The sequence below is a fragment of the Bactrocera oleae genome, chromosome 3 (genome assembly GCF_042242935.1).
Source record: "Bactrocera oleae isolate idBacOlea1 chromosome 3, idBacOlea1, whole genome shotgun sequence".
Taxonomy (NCBI): Eukaryota; Metazoa; Arthropoda; class Insecta; order Diptera; family Tephritidae; genus Bactrocera; species Bactrocera oleae.
Genome location: NC_091537.1, coordinates 54,487,679 through 54,504,482, shown reverse-complemented (window position 1 = coordinate 54,504,482; position 16,804 = coordinate 54,487,679). Strand labels below are relative to the sequence as shown.

At 33.8% G+C, this 16,804-nt stretch overlaps 1 protein-coding gene and 1 long non-coding RNA gene across 3 annotated transcripts; both read right to left on the bottom strand.

Annotated features, from left to right (window-relative positions):
* Window positions 1-1,086: 1,086 nt before the first annotated feature.
* Window positions 1,087-5,414, bottom strand: LOC118681364 (SAP domain-containing ribonucleoprotein-like). 2 transcript variants are annotated; one of them, XM_070106643.1, is made up of 3 exons: window positions 4,779-5,414; window positions 4,683-4,723; window positions 1,087-3,868 (listed from the first exon to the last, which is right to left on the bottom strand). In XM_070106643.1, exon 3 carries the CDS (start codon window positions 2,102-2,104, stop codon window positions 1,367-1,369), a length of 738 nt encoding a protein of 245 aa, XP_069962744.1. In that variant the 5' UTR covers window positions 2,105-3,868; window positions 4,683-4,723; window positions 4,779-5,414; the 3' UTR covers window positions 1,087-1,366. The 2 variants fall into 2 exon arrangements, with proteins under 2 accessions (XP_069962744.1, XP_069962745.1); XM_070106644.1 differs by lacking the exons at window positions 4,683-4,723; window positions 4,779-5,414 and adding an exon at window positions 3,946-4,659.
* A 9,088-nt stretch (window positions 5,415-14,502) lies between these two features.
* LOC118681245 (uncharacterized) lies at window positions 14,503-15,715 on the bottom strand. The gene is made up of 4 exons (XR_011395301.1): window positions 15,151-15,715; window positions 15,062-15,090; window positions 14,957-15,008; window positions 14,503-14,871 (listed from the first exon to the last, which is right to left on the bottom strand). It is a non-coding gene; the product is annotated as an uncharacterized lncRNA (long non-coding RNA).
* Window positions 15,716-16,804: the final 1,089 nt, after the last annotated feature.

Sequence of the window (16,804 nt, the reverse complement as noted above, 5' to 3'; positions counted from 1 at the left end):
TACTGCTGCTGTTGTTATTGTTGTTGCCCTTACTGTTACTGTTGCTTGCTGCTACTGCTATTTATTATAAACTCTTCTCTTTTAGTTATTTCAACTGACATACGATTTTTATTAGGAAAGTCTCAGGAATCACACTGGGTTGTTTGTTTTTTTATTTTTATTTTTTATTATTTATATATATATATGTATATATCAATTTTTTAACGATTGTTTTCAGTTCTTTAATTTTTTCAAAAGTAAATAAGTTCTACTCTCTAAAGTTGTAAAGTTCTTTTAAAGTTGTTTTTCTGGCACCTTCGTTATTTTACAATTCGCTGAATTTGCGTTTACTGTTGAGTTGTTGAATTGCTTGCTGCTGCATTGGAGAATTTGGGTTTATCTTTCAATGCCGATATTTAAAATAGTTATTAAATTAAAACATTTATATATATATTTTTTTTTTAGTTTTAAATCACAGCACTTGATTCTGCTTTTTATTTTTTTTTTCTTCATTTACTTCCCTTTTTGGGTCGCGGAACGTCGACTGCGCCAATTATATAATTAATTACTCAACTCTTTGATGTTTGAAATCAGACTGCTTCTTGCATCAGATGGGCAACTCGAGCTTGCTGCTATGCCCGGTTGTACCGCACATTCCAGCAAGCTCAAAATATGCTGAGTCTGCTGTTTGAGTCACGTATTGGCGGATCATGCGATATGATGCTGTGCATGCCGCCGTTATACATAACTTGCGCAATTCAATATTTATATGATTAATTTTCCGCATAAAAGCACGTCACTTTTAAATTTAAGAATAGAACCAACTTGTAGGCTTAGCATATATATCACTTAAATGTATTAAACCTTTTAATTCTGTATCAGTTATTAACGGCTACATTGTTCTCGAATATGACGAAAATTTGTCTCTAGGGCAGAACATTTTTACTAGGTGTCTGTTAAATAAGTAATGAAAAATTAGTTTAATTGTTTGCTTATATATTATGTTTAAGGAATTTTTCTAAAATGTCTTGTTGTGTTGTGTGTGGGGAAATCCCCTCAAACATAAAATAGACTGAGAGTTGCCAGTTCAGAAATGTGAAATCGGCAGAAAATTAGGATGATGTTTTTGTATCCTAGTTTCTAAGTTCTAGTCTAGTTAGTTCCTTATTTCCCCTTTAGGTATTTCCTCTTCTTATTGTTCCACAACATTTCAAAAGTATCGACACTTTACTCGATACCAGTATCGTATCAGATTTATAGGTACTGGGAAAAGGATCGATACTAAACTATCGACATTGATAGGTATCAAGTACTTTTCAATATATTTTTAAAACTTGCTTTTGAGTAATATCCGTAATATAAAATATTATCCGAGAAATTTCGGAGCTTAGAGTTCAGAACTTATCACTACACCATCACAACACCTCCGTCTTGCAGGGATACGAAAGTCGGTGTCTACTCGTAACGAAAATTTTGGTGTACGGACACTTGTGCTGGTATCCAAGCTTCTTGCTCTTCTAACTGTGAGGACCCTTGTACTGGCACACGCTTCCCCCTCTTCCGACTGTGAGGATACCTGCGCTGGCATGCGCCCGTTCAGTTCTTCCGACTGCGAAGACACTTGTGCTGGTATACAAGCTTCTTGCTCTTCATACTGTGAAGATCCTGGCTCACATGCTTCCTCCTCTTCCAACTGTGAGGATACCTGCGCTGACATACGCACGTCGAGCTCTTTCGGTGCTGACAACTGTGCTGAAAAACGTGCATCTTGCGCTGCGAACTGCTCCTCCAAATGCGTTGACAATCGCGTTTCCATTTGAGACATACGTGTATCCTGTTCTTTAAATAGTGTCGATATTTCCGTTGACATTTGCGATATTGCGACAAAAACCATGTTTATGTCCACAATCTTTGACGAGCATTGAGCCTCTTTCTTTTCTTCTATCTTTGTTGTCTCTTCTTCTAATTCCATATGAAAGACATATTCCTCCACATTAATGTTTTCCGCCTCCATGGCCTCTCTCAACCGTGATTGTAATTCAGTTTTTAATCCATTTGTCGCCAAACCCCGTTGCTCCAGCTCCCTTTTCAGTTGTGGAATCTTCAGATCGTTAAACTTGGCCATTTTAAAATAATTATCTCCTTGGGAATTTATTTGACAATCCCACTTCTGACACCAATTGTAACGGATTTCTCGATAAATCGTCTACCTGTAACTCACTCTTGAGTTCGATCACTGGTATGTGTAAATATAAATAAAAAAAAAATTTTGAGATTATGCATGCCTTTTTATTATTTTTAATAATTTGTTCCGTCGTATCGTGAATTTACATACAAAATGTCGTTGATGTCGCGATCAATATTTAATGTTTAACGCGCGATCCACGATCCGCATTTCAAAATATTTTATGATATGGCGATCATGGATCGCGTTTAAATATAATGAAGTCGTCTTCAAATGCATTCCTACAAGCGGATATTTACTAGCAAACGTGTTCGCGACTTGTTATTGTTCACAGAGAATGGGAAAAAAGTAACACATCGCCATTTGATGTTCAATAGTTCTCTCGCTCTATCCAATCGTTATTATGTCATGTAGTTTCGTTCTAAGTCACCTTTTATATGCGTTTGTTATTTTTTGGGTAACAAGCGGCCTTTACACGGTCATTTTTGTATGCAAGCATGTGCGGCGTGATGAGAAGAATGAGCGTGTAAACATAATAAATTCGTGTATGTCATACATGTGTGATGGTTTTTAAAAAATTTTAAAAACATGATGTTGTTATGAACATGTTTTATGGTGTAAACGCTTGCATCATGCTCTGCTTTCACACGAGCAAAAAGAGTCCAGCGACTCGAGTATAGTTTTTCTGTCTGTTTGTGCCGTTCGAATGCGCAACACTTAGAGTATGTTGCATATTTCATTTGTATGTTGGGATGGTGGTCCCACATTTTGCTTGCAATGAATTATCATGAATGTGGTCGAACAATATGCATAATACCTACCTGCTTAATATTTAAAAGGCCAAATTTATAACAGGAATTTCCTAATATTTATGTATCAAAAATTCATAATTTCTTTACTCAATATTTTTGGGACTCAAAAGTCTTTGTTTAAAAGGGCTAAATACTTTCAAGGCCAAATTTATAACAGGAATTTCCTAATATTTAGGTATCAAAAATTCATAATTTCTTTACTCAATATTTTTGGGATTCAAAAGTCTTTGTTTAAAAGGGCTAAATACTTTCAAGGCCAAATTTATAACAGGAATATATACTATGTTACACATATGTATATAGGTTAAATATAAGTATTAACACTTAAATTGTATACTTAAAGAAGTACATTTAACAATATATTTATATATACTACAATTATAAAGCTACATGCATACAAAATATCTGGTTAAATGATTTTAGTCTCCCTCTGCATGTACACACCACTCTATCCGGAAGAATTATTATAAAACACTGTTCTTATATGACGGAATAAATCAAAACTTATTACTTGTATAAAATATATCGAGATACTGAGTTTTTCTTAAAAATAAAGCAACTTTAATTATAAATCAGTGGTGTGTGATCCTCCATAAATTGTGTATCTATTTAAACAATATGATTCGGCCCCTTCATCACGATTATACACCATGTCATACATTATTACTTCGCAGGTTTCTTGCCAAAAACTCGACTATAAAAGATTTAAGCGCCGGTTTCATTTGTGTAACGTGATTTTGTTTAAAATCCTACATTTCAGCTATTACTGCATAGGAACTAACATTGGTGCGACGATTCACATCGGTCATCTGGTCATTGCTCATCTTTTGCATAGATGTTAACCAATCGCATTCGTGTTGAAATAATGTCAGGAAAACTGTTCAGGACGCCTCTGAAATAAAAAATACATAGAAAATGAAGCCATTTATGAACGAGATTGACAAGCGAGGTAGCAATTAGATTAATTACTCTAATACCAGTTAGTAGATACTGAAATATTGGCTTTTGGGTATCTTCAAGCTAGGCACAAGGTTCTTTCATTCCTTAGGCATATGTAACTAAAATGAGACTAACTCTCGTTTCGTATTGACTGTAGAACTAAAAACGGTCTGTGAATGGTGTCGAGTCCAATTTATGGTTTAACTTTCCGATCCGAGGCGAACTTTACGCCCAACACTTTCCGATAACGGTGTTGTTTTTAAGGGTGCACGACGCTCGTCTCTATTTAAGGCCTTTGCCAGGTCCGACCTGCCATCACCAATACGTTGCAGTTATTTTTTACATTATGTTTCATAACGTTTCGCCGTGTCATTAGATAATGCTAAGAGATATGGCCCAACAATAAGAGACTCCTACATATGTGTCACGTTTGGCTTTCCTTATGCTTGATTTCAACATCTTGTCACAGTAGCAGGTCAAAAAATGATGCCACACTTCGCATTGTCAGAATACCGGATGACGACAAGCCCAATATACAAAATCTTGCAATAGAATCTGTCGATGCTCCACCAATCGTTCTTTGTAACGTTTACAAATTATGAGTGAAAATGAGGCAAAATCTCTCTAACAAACGATGGTATACCAATACCAATCAAAATCCATGTATCGTCTTGAACCTCCAACATAATTATTTTTAAATTGCATTTTTATCAATTTAAAACATAATTTGTTCACTTTTTAAAGTTATTAATTAATAATTTACTCACCTGAATTGGTTTTATTCTAGGAATGCAATTTTTCCGCAATGCTGCAAAAAATAAAAGTTTTGGTTATAAAAACAAAACACATATCACATGGCGTACCTTATTGATCGGTTTTGTGTCGCGTTTTTCTATGTATAAAGTAAAACAAATTAATTTTACAATATAAATATAATTAATTTTACAACATATTTATAAAAAGAAGAACTCAGCTCTCTAAAAGCCAAATTTGTAGCAGAGATGAAGGAATGCTCAACTCTCTCAACTATTGAATGTTCAAAAACCGGTTGTTTTAAAATATCACAAAATCACAAAAAAGGATTTAAATGGTTCCTCCATGTGTTAATCGGATATATATATAACAATTTTAATCTTAATAAATGTTGGGTGTTTTAGTTTAAATACCCAACAATTTTTATATTGACTTTTCTGGCTACAACGCAAAATGTTATAAAAGACGCTAATTTTGAAGCGCTCTCACACTGGAATAAGCGTCCCTTTATCCCTGTTTTTAGTGAAATTACGCTTTTCTTATTCTTCTTGAGTAGTAAATTGTATATTCGGTTTTCTTATTTTGGCATGTTTATATTACAATATGTTTAGAATGTCGGTAGTTTTTCTCTCTCTCACCTAAGGTTTCTCCCATTCAATTGGAAATTGCAGAAAAGCCTGTGTATTACTAATGTTGCCCTTTAACTAAAGGAACAATAAACATTTTTCATCAAAATCGTTTCAGAAGTTAAAAAGATTAGGACCAAACTGTTTAATTGTTTATTATGGTCAATCGGTTCATAAAATTTAAGTTAAGGTTCAAACGGTACGTATAAAAAACAAAACACAACACAACAAAAGATTTGTTTTTAAATTTAATACTGTTACTACAAAACAAATCAGTTATTTTTTAAAATAATGAAACCAAAAATTAAACATTTTTTCAGAGAATATTTAATCCCACCTCGTAATTATAGTAATTTTCTTCGCACTTTTTGTTCTGCAAATTCTTTAATAAAATCTGATCAATTTATTCTGCCGCAAACCTTGTGTTCTATTGAAATCATAGCCAATCCAGATAATCTATTTTGTCATGGTGGATCGCAGATAATTTTTTATTATTTTCAATTTAGAAAAGCTTCTTTCACAACTTGCAACTGTTACCGTTAAAGTTAAAAGGATCCTGAGCGCAATACTACTTGTAATATTTGGTCCAAATCTTAAATCTGTTACAAATTTTAAAACATCTTGAGGAGATAAATTACTATTTAAAAACATACAAAGGACTGACAGCTCCTCACAAAGTTCTAATACATTTATATCGCTTCAGTTCTAATGACTTAAAATAGCCTCGAGATTCTTACAATGTTCTAACAATTCATCATTTGGGAGTTCTCTTAAGGCATATATGTATGTACAAGTATGTTATACAAAAAAGCAAAATGTTTACTGTGCTCAGAAATCTGGGAAAATCTTAATTATAAAGAATTTATGGCTGTATCTATAATGTGAAAAAAACTTCAATTTTATATTTTTGACGGTGCTCAATGATTGGTTCACACTCATAAGTTAAATGCTTTTTCTTGGATCGTGCACCAGGTCTAGCCACATTTTCAAAGTCTAACACCTCGCAATCAATTTCAGAAGCTAAGGCTTTGGCGTCTTCAAGAACTTGAGTAAAATACTTATCTGAACATGAGTTTTCAAAGCAATCTTTTGTATTTTTAAGTAATTTAATGACGGAAACTAAGTTAGAATCTTTACTTTGCATTTATTTACTAATACTATGTTCGCACCGAATTGAAATCCCCTTGAAAACATAATTTGTGGATTGTGGAACCAAAGTCGTTCTGACCAGCATTGTGTATTTTCGATGAGTTTTCATTGACAGTTCACACATCTATTTGTTTACATTTGTTATGTACCCTACAAGAACAGTGACGGTCATCTGATGGGTAATATGACAGTCATAGCTGAAAAAATTTTGTCAGCGCGCAGAACATAGTTTCTATCATTTTCTTAAGAGCCTTGTGCAAAAACTGATATAAACAAACGTATGTGTGTGAGTTTGCATCTCTCTTTAACACATGGGTATTCGGAATTGATTCACTATATATCTATACTGCTCACTCTCATGTCTTTTTCTGAGTCATTGCTGACCATAAATCCGTCATAGCTGAAAATTGTCAGTAATGACTGAAATGCTATCAGAAGTGAAAAATTTCTTTTGCGCAGTAGATTAGAAAATTTTTATTTCTTTAATAACTTTCAAACTTTTAATCAAAATTAGTTATAATAATATACTTAAATATAAAAAGGAATGCAAGAAAAAATATAATAAAATATGAAAATACAAAAATTAATTTTCACTTGATGCCATCTCCTCCTCTCAAAAGCTCTGCGTACGTCTTTCTCCAATCAGTGAATAGTTCTGAATTTAAAAATGCAAATGTAAATTAACAGTACTGACATATCAAATGTGAGTGTATTGGCGAACCCATCAGCAGTTTCTTGTAGGGTACGTTTAGGCCAATTATGGAATGTAAACAAATTCTCAACTGACATTTAGGGCTCGCAAAATATGCCTTCATAATATTGATTAAACTAGAGCAGGCGCCGAGTGGAATGTAAGTTTTCAAAGGGTTTTCAGCGAAAACTGTGTTTTCGTTTGACAGATTTTGTATGGATGAAAACACAAGTTTTCGCCTGCAAACCTCTTCTGTCTATGAAAACACGAATTTTGTGTCGGTACGAACATAGTATTAGAGCAATACCTTTTGCATTCTTCAAAATAATTGACCACCTTTATCTTAAAGTGAAAATAACAATTATTTTTTGCACAGTATTAAAAACAATTGTAGTTTCCAGTGGGGACTTTGCCATGTCGTTTACCACTAAATTTAAAGAATGACTACTGTAAAGAACCACCAATGCCCGTGGATTGGTTCTTTTAATCCTGGCTTTAACTCCACTTTTAATACCTTTCATATTAGATCCATTATCGTACCCTTGCCATCTTATCCAAGTGCTGATAATTGTTCTACGATAATTTCTGTTAGGGCCAGACCTGTTGATTTCTCGATTGGTATAAATCCTAAAAAACTTTCATTTATTACAATTTCTGAATGTTCTTGAATGGTCTTGTGATTGAATAATATAAAAGGTACCTAATTATCATGGTCATCTGCTCAGTTTTACTAGCGTCTGGATTACGATCTAAAATAATAGAATAATATTTCGACGTAATGATAGCTTCCATAACATAATGTTTTTTTATGCCGTCTGAAATTGTATTAATAAACTCATTTTGAATTGTTTTACTTAAGTAGGTTGCTTGTTTCTCCTCTTTTTTCAAAACTCTGCGTACATGTTCCTGCATAACGGGATCAAATTTGGCTAACAACTCTACTAGTATTAAAAAATTACCATTGTTATGTTGATACAGATTATCAGAAATACCCAAAGCCAAGCTATTTTTAGCCAACATTTTGATGATTAAGGCAATTCGTAACAATATTCTATTCTAGCGTTCTATTTCTGATTTAATTATCCTCTGGGACACGGCGTACGACACGATTTGAGCCTACGTGAAAGTTCTAACCAAGATTTTACTGCTTTTACATGGTCTCGTGATGTCTCAGAAGATTTAAGCATATCACCTACATGACTCCAATTTTTGTAGCCATCTTCAGATAGACCGGAAGTTATAGTTGTATTGAAGATTTTACAACAAAAGCAATACAATAAATTTTTTGCCACAGAATATGAAAGCCAATCTCTTAAAATTTCTTAACCGTTATTAAGCTTTCTCTTATAGTATCTCGAAGTAAATCTCCGACCATTGATATCTTGTAAAAATTGGAATTCATACAGTGGGTTTGGAGAACCTATTTACCAAATATATTATTTCTGTGTATGTTAAAATATTGGGCCACGTAGCTGGGTCGACATCTACAATAGATGTTAATTCTGTAGAAACACTTGGACTTGCAATAGCACCTTCACCTACAATAGCAGTTTCACCTGTCATAGCCTCTTCCCCTGTAATAGCACTTTCACCTGTAATAGCGCTTGACCCAGAAATAGAAGCACCAGGTTCACAGATTATATTGAAGTCGGACGTATGTTCTTCTCGAGGTTTAAGCGGAATCTCAGCTATAGCTCCGGTTTCTGGTATGGGTGATGATGGTCTGTTTAGATCACCTTTCTTCAAAATGGACTCTAATGCCCCTGCTTGCTTTTGTCGCTCTGGGTCTTTTTCAAGTCTTCGTTTTTATACTCTCGCAACCTGTTGCTACAGAGTATAATAGTTTTGTTCACCTAACGGTTGTTTGTATCACCTAAAACTAATCGAGTTAGATATAGGGTTATATATATAAATGGTCAGGATGAAGAGACGAGTTGAAATCCGGGTGACTGTCTGTCCGTCCGTCCGTCCGTCCGTGCAAGCTCTAACTTGAGTAAAAATTGAGATATCTTTATGAAACTTGGTAGACATGTTTCTTGGTACCGTGAGACGGTTGGTATTGCAGATGGGCGTAATCGGACCACTGCCACGCCCACAAAACGCCATTAATCAAAAACAAATAACTTGCAGGGCATCTGCAGTTAAAACTTTTTTTTAAAAAGTGGGCGTGGTCCTCTAATAGGTTTAACGTGCATATCTCCTAAACCGCTAATGCTATAATAACAAAATTCACTAGAAGCAAATGCTTTGAGCACTTTTATTGACGGAGTGAAAATAGTTGAAATAGGGTGGCAACTCCGCCCACTCCCCATATAACGGTACTGTTAAAAACTACTTAAAGCGCGATAAATCAAGCACTAAACACGCCAGAGACATTAAATTTTATCTCTGAGATGGTATAAATTGGCTTTATAGGAACCGCGTTCAAAATTAGTCTGTGGGCGTGGCACAGCCCACTTTGAGGTGAAAACCCATATTTGGAGATCTGCTCAACCGATTTCAACCAAATTCGGTGCATAACGTTCTTTTCATGTTTTTATGTCATAGTGCGAAAATGGGCGAAATCGGACTACAACCACGCTTACTTCCCATGTAACACCATTTTCGATTCCATCTGATTCTTTCACATTCCACTATGCAAATCAGGTAACAATGATTATATCGGGGTAAAACTTTGCGTGAATAATGCAATTAAAGTATGCCACCTTGCGGTCAAAAATTGTCTAAATCGAACCAAAACTGTTCAAACCCCTAAGTACTAAATATATGGACCCCATTGCCTATAGTTGACCTTCTACCGAAAATATCAGTCAATCCACAAAGAAATCTCAAACGAGTATACCATTTGACTTTGCGAGAGTATAAAATGTTCAGTTACATCCGAACTTAGCCTTTCCTTACTTGTTTATATTGGTATCTCGACAAGCGTGATCTACCGTCAGCCTTTCTGTACGGTATAAAAATTATATGAAATAAATTTACATACCTCTTAAAACATTTTTAACATATCTTGCGGTCAATATTAAATTAGGTGTTTTCAATATTACGTTTTTTTTACGTATTACAATTTAATTTATAAAATAGATAGGTACTTACGTAGTAATATCACATGCGCGCTTGAATATTTATATGATTAGTGGACCTTGATCCTTTAGCTACAATGTTCTCAGCATATTTCGCAATCCTTTCTATAGCTGATTGACAACCAGTCCAATAAAACCTTTGCTTCAAATTCTCCAAGGTTTTCATGTCTCTCAAGTGCCCTCCTCTTGGACATTTGTACTGCACGTTAAGAACATCATGAATTCCAACCCTTGGAACAACCATAAGTACTCGGAAGGCTTGCCCATTTTCGCTTTTCCATACTCGATGCAAGCAGCCATACACTAACTTTAAACTGCTCCGTTCTGCCCAATATGATTTTGTGACTGGCTTTCCTGTAGTTATTTCTCTAATCGTACATTGGTTCAACTCCACTTCCTATGATGGTATACACGCTTCCTGCTCTTCCAACTGTACGGACACTTGTGCTGGTATCCAAGCTTCTTGCTCTTCTAACTGTGAGGACCCTTGTACTGGTGCACACGCTTCCTCCTCTTCCGACTGTGAGGACACCTGCGCTGGCATGCGCCCGTTCAGTTCTTCCGACTGCGAAGACACTTGTGCTGGTATCCAAGCTTCTCGCTCTTCATACTGTGAAGATCCTGGCTCACATGCTTCCTCCTCTTCCAACTGTGAGGATAAATGCGCTGACATATGCACGTCGAGCTCTTTCGGTGCTGACAACTGTGCTGAAAAACGTGCATCTTGCGCTGCGAACTGCTCCTCCAAATGCGTTGACAATCGCGTTTCCATTTGAGACATACGTGTATCCTGTTCTTTAAATAGTGTCTATATTTCCGTTGACATTTGCGATATTGCGACAAAAACCATGTTTACGTCCAAAATCTTTGACGAGCATTGAGCCTCTTTCTTTTCTTCTATCTTTGTTGTCTCTTCTTCTAATTCCATATGAAAGACATATTCCTCCACATTAATGTTTTCCGGCTCCATGGCCTCTCTCAACCGTGATTGTAATTCAGTTTTTAATCCATTTGTCGCCAAACCCCGTTGCTCCAGCTCCTTTTTCAGTTGTGGAATCTTCAGATCGTTAAACTTGGCCATTTTAAAATAATTATCTACTTGGGAATTTATTTGACAATCCCACTTCTGACACCAATTGTAACGGATTTCTCGATAAATCGTCTACCTGTAACTCACTCTTGAGTTCGATCATACCAGTGATAATAAAAAAAATAAAAAAAAAATTTTGAGATTATGCATGCCTTTTTATTATTTTTAATAATTTGTTCCGTCGTATCGTGAATTTACATACAAAATGTCGTTGATGTCGCGATCAATATTTAATGTTTAACGCGCGATCCACGATCCGCGATCCGCATTTCAAAATATTTTATGATATGGCGATCCTGGATCGCGTTTAAATATAATGAAGTCGTCTTCAATTGCATCCTTACAAGCGGATATCTACTAGCAAACGTGTTCGCGACTTGTTATTGTTCACAGAGAGTGGGAAAAAAGTAACACATCGCCATTTGATGTTCAATAATTCTCTCGCTCTATCCAATCGTTATTATGTCATGTAGTTTCGTTCTAAGTTACCTTTTATATGCGTTTGTTATTTTTTGGGTAACAGAATGACATACATTGGTTATCAAATCTGTTTACAGTCTGTTGAAGGTAATAAATTCTTTTGTTAGAGAATAGGTTACCTATGTGTTATCCATAACAGAAGGATTTGTTCCCAAAATTTCGGTTAGTGATATCGTTTTGATTAGCAGTTTGTTACCTTTAACATATAAACTTGTTAGCGTATTTTTTATCTATTTGTTGGCTTTAACAAGCATAACTGTTGCCTCGATTTGTTACATAATTTATTACCTGTTTGTTTCTTTTAACAAATTCGTATTTTAGCTTATCGGTTACCTTCTTGTTGACATAACCAATTCCAATTTTGTTAGATAAAATTCAATATTTTTTTATATTATTTGTCTTTGTTTAATTGAAAAACTTACTTCTTTACTATCTTATTACTAACTAATTATTCAAATTAATGAATATCTTAAATGTGTACATATTGATATATACTATGTAACACATATGTATATAGGTTAAATATAAGTATTAACACTTAAATTGTATACTTAAAGAAGTACATTTAACAATATATTTATATATACTACAATTATAAAGCTACATGCATACAAAATATCTGGTTAAATGAGTTTAGTCTCCCTCTGCATGTACACACCACTCTATCCGGAAGAATTATTATAAAACACAGTTCTTATATGACGGAATAAATCAAAACTTATTACTTGTATAAAATATATCGAGATACTGAGTTTTTCTTAAAAATAAAGCAACTTTAATTATAAATCAGTGGTGTGTGATCCTCCATAAATTTTGTATCTATTTAAACAATATGATTCGGCCCCTTCATCACGATTATACACCATGTCATACATTATTTCTTCGCAGGTTTCTTGCCAAAAACTCGACTATAAAAGATTTAAGCGCCGGTTTCATTTGTGTAACATGATTTTGTTTAAAATCCTACATTTCAGCTATTACTGCATAGGAACTAACATTGGTGCGACGATTCACATCGGTCATCTGGTCATTGCTCATCTTTTGCATAGATGTTAACCAATCGCATTCGTGTTGAAATAATGTCAGGAAAACTGTTCAGGACGCCTCTGAAATAAAAAATACATAGAAAATGAAGTAATTTATGAACGAGATTGACAAGCGAGGTAGCAATTAGATTAATTACTCTAATACCAGTTAGGAGATACTGAAATATTGGCTTTTGGGTATCTTCAAGCTAGGCACAAGGTTCTTTCATTCCTTAGGCATATGTAACTAAAAAGAGACTAACTCTCGTGTCGTATTGACTGTAGAACTAAAAACGGTCTGTGAATGGTATCGAGTCCAATTTATGGTTTAACTTTCCGATCCGAGGCGAACTTTATGCCCAATACTTTCCGATAACGGTGTTGTTGGGTGAGCTTTAGTTTAGCATCCCACGATTTCAGGGTTAAGAGGGGTATGGTTGGATAGACAGTTACAGTTTTCGAGATATTTGCATTTTAAGTTGAAAATTTCACAAACTTCATTTTACAATTTCTCGATTTATGGTTATCTTTTCTTTTATATTATGCACTTATTATACACTAATTTTTCACTTCAATGTTTCTACATATTTATTTTATATTAAATATTTAAGTATTTGCTTTAAATAAGCATTTAATTTTTACACAATTTTCGTAATATGAACAATAACAAATGGGTTCCATGTTGTCAAATAATAAGTGTTGCCATATCTATTATGTATATATATATATATATAAATATATATTTTCAAAGCGAATTAAAATGAACAATAACAGAGGATTATACCCCAAATACATGAACTATAATTTTGTTCATTCCCTTCTATTGATAAATTATGGTATTGGATTGGCCAGGTTTATTTTTTTAAAGCGCGGCCGAAGGCCGCCAGTGCGGAAAGAAGACGCGATTAAATTATGAACACCCCGGTGCTGGACCGACCAGGGTTATTTTTTTGAAGGGCGCCCGAAGCCGCCAGTGCAGAAAGAAGTTTGACGCGATTGAATTATGAACACCCCGGTGTTGGACCGACTAGGGTTATTTTTTGAAGCGCGGCCAAAGGCCGCCAGTGCAGAAAGAAGTTTGCCGCGATTGAATTATGAACACCCAGGTGTTGGACCGCCCAGGGTTATTTTTTTGAAACGCGGCCAAAGGCCGCCAGTGCAGAAAGAGGTTTGACGCGATTGAATTATGAACACCCCGGTGTTGGACCGATCAGGGTTATTTTTTTGAAGCGCGGCCCAAGGCCTCCAGTGCCAATAAGAAATCTTAACAAAAAAAAGTAATGTAAAAGAGGGTATATCACTCTCTATAAACTTCAATTTTTATTAAGGATAATTATAATAACAGTGAAAATTTGAAAATTTGATATATGAATACATATGGCGTAAAAATATAGCAAATCAGCATCATGATCCATTTGTGAAATTATCAGTTGCAATAAAACATACGTTTAAGCCATAAAACCTTTTTCTTTTATTAAAATGGAAAATTAAGTTCATAATATTTTGTAGAGGGTGATTGGGTTTTTTTATTTATTTTGATTGCTTTCATCCGTTTGGATATGGCAACACTTATTATTATAACTAATTTGGTTATTGTTCATATTACGAAAATTGTATAAAAATTAAATGCTTATTTAAAGCAAGTACTTAAATATTTAATATAAAATAGATATGTAGAAACATTGTAGTGAAGTATTAGTGTGTAATAAGTGCATAATATAAAAGAAAAGATAACCATAAATCGAGAAATTGTAAAATGAAAAGTGTGAAATTTTCAATTTAAAATGCAAATATCTCGAAAACTAAGTTTCCGGCGGCAATAATTATATATATTCGAGATCTGGAGCATCTCCTCTATCAACCATACCAAGCCCAATATACAAAATCTTGCAATAGAATCTGTCGATGCTCCACAAATCGTTCTATGTTACGTTTACAAATTATGAGTGAAAATGAGGCAAAATCTCTCCAACAAACGATGGTATACCAATACCAATCAAAATCCATGTATCGTCTTGAACCTCCAACATAATTATGTTTAAATTGCATTTTTATCAATCTAAAACATAATTTCTTATATTAAATATTAGTTAACTAACTATATTTGTTCACTTTTTAAAGTTATTAATTAATAATTTACTCACCTGAATTGGTTTTATTCTAGGAATGCAATTTTTCCGCAATGCTGCAACTTTTCTGTAACAATAAAATTTTGGTTATAAAAACAAAACACATACCACAATGCGTACCTTATTGATCGGTTTTGTGTCGCGTTTTTCTATGTATAAAGTAAAACAAATTAATTCTACAATACAACATATTTAGAAAAAGAACTCACCTCTCTAAAAGCCAAATTTTTAGCAGAGGTGAAGGAATGCTCAACTCTCTCAACTATTGAAAGTTCAAAAACCAGTTGTTTTAAAATATCACAAAATCACAAAAAAGGATTTAAATAGTTCCTCCATGTGTTAATCGGATATATATATAATAATTTTAATCTTAATATATGTTGGGTGTTTTAGTTTAAATGTCCAACAATTTTTATTTTGACTGATCTGGCTACAATGCAAAATGTTATAAAAGACACTAATTTTGAAGCGCTCTCACACTGCAATAAGCGTCCCTTTATCCCTGGTTTTAGTGAAATTACGCTTTTTTTATTCTTCTTGAGTAGTAAATTGTATATTCGTTTTTCTTATTTTGGCATGTTTATATTACAATATGTTTAGAATGTCGGTAGTTTTTCTCCCTCTCACCTAAGGTTTCTCCCATTCAATTGGAAATTGCAGAAAAGCCTGTGTATTACTAATGTTGCCCTTTAACTAAAGGAACAATAAACATTTTTCATCAAAATCGTTTCAGAAGTTAAAAAGATTAGGACCAAACTGTTTAATTGTTTATTATGGTCAATCGGTTCATAAAATTTAAGTTAAGGCTCGTACGGTACGTATAAAAAACAAAACACAACACAACAAAAGATTTGTTTTTAAATTTAATACTGTTACTACAAAACAAATCAGTTATTTTTTAAAATAATGAAACCAAAAATTAAACATTTTTTCAGAGAATATTTAATCTGATCAATTTATTCTGTCGCAAACCTTGTGTTCTATTGAAATCATAGGCAATCCAGATAATCTATTGTGTCATGGTGGATCGCAAATAATTTTTTATTATTTTTAATTGAGAAAAGCTTCTTTCACAACTTGCAACTGTTACCGGTAAAGTTCAAAGGATTCTGAGCGCAAAACTACTTGTAATATTTGGACCAAATCTTAAATCTTTTACAAATTTGAAAACATCTTGAGGATATAAATTACTATTAAAAAACATACAAAGGACTGACAACTCCTCTAAAAGTTCTAATACATTTATATCTAATCATATTATATTATATCTTAAGGCATATATGTAAGAGTATGTTATACAAAAAAGCAAAATGTTTACTGTGCTCAGAAATCTGGGAAAATCTTAATTATAAAGAATTTATGGCTGTATCTATAATGTGAAAAAAACTTCAATTTTATATTTTTGACGGTGCTCAATGGTTGGTTCACACTCATAAGTTAAATGCTTTTTCTTGGATCGTGCACCAGGTCTAGCCACATTTTCAAAGTCTAACACCTCGCAATCAATTTCAGAAGCTAAGGCTTTGGCGTCTTCAAGAATTTGAGTAAAATACTTATCTGAACATGAGTTTTCAAAGCAATCTTTTGTATTTTTAAGTAATTTAATGACGGAAACTAAGTTAGAATCTTTACTTTGCATTTATTTACTAATACTATGTTCGCACCGAATTGAAATCCCCTTGAAAACATAATTTGTGGATTGTGGAACCAAAGTCGTTCTGACCGGCATTGTGTATTTTCGATGAGTTTTCATCGACAGTTCACACATCTATTTGTTTACATTTGTTATGTACCCTACAAGAACGGTGACGGTCATCTGATGGGTAATATGACAGTCATAGCTGAAAAAATTTTGTCAGCGCG

Excerpts from the sequence above, each read along its gene's own strand:
- LOC118681364 (XM_070106643.1), bottom strand. The coding sequence starts at position 2,104 with ATGGCCAAGTTTAACGATCTGAAGATTCCACAACTGAAAAGGGAGCTG.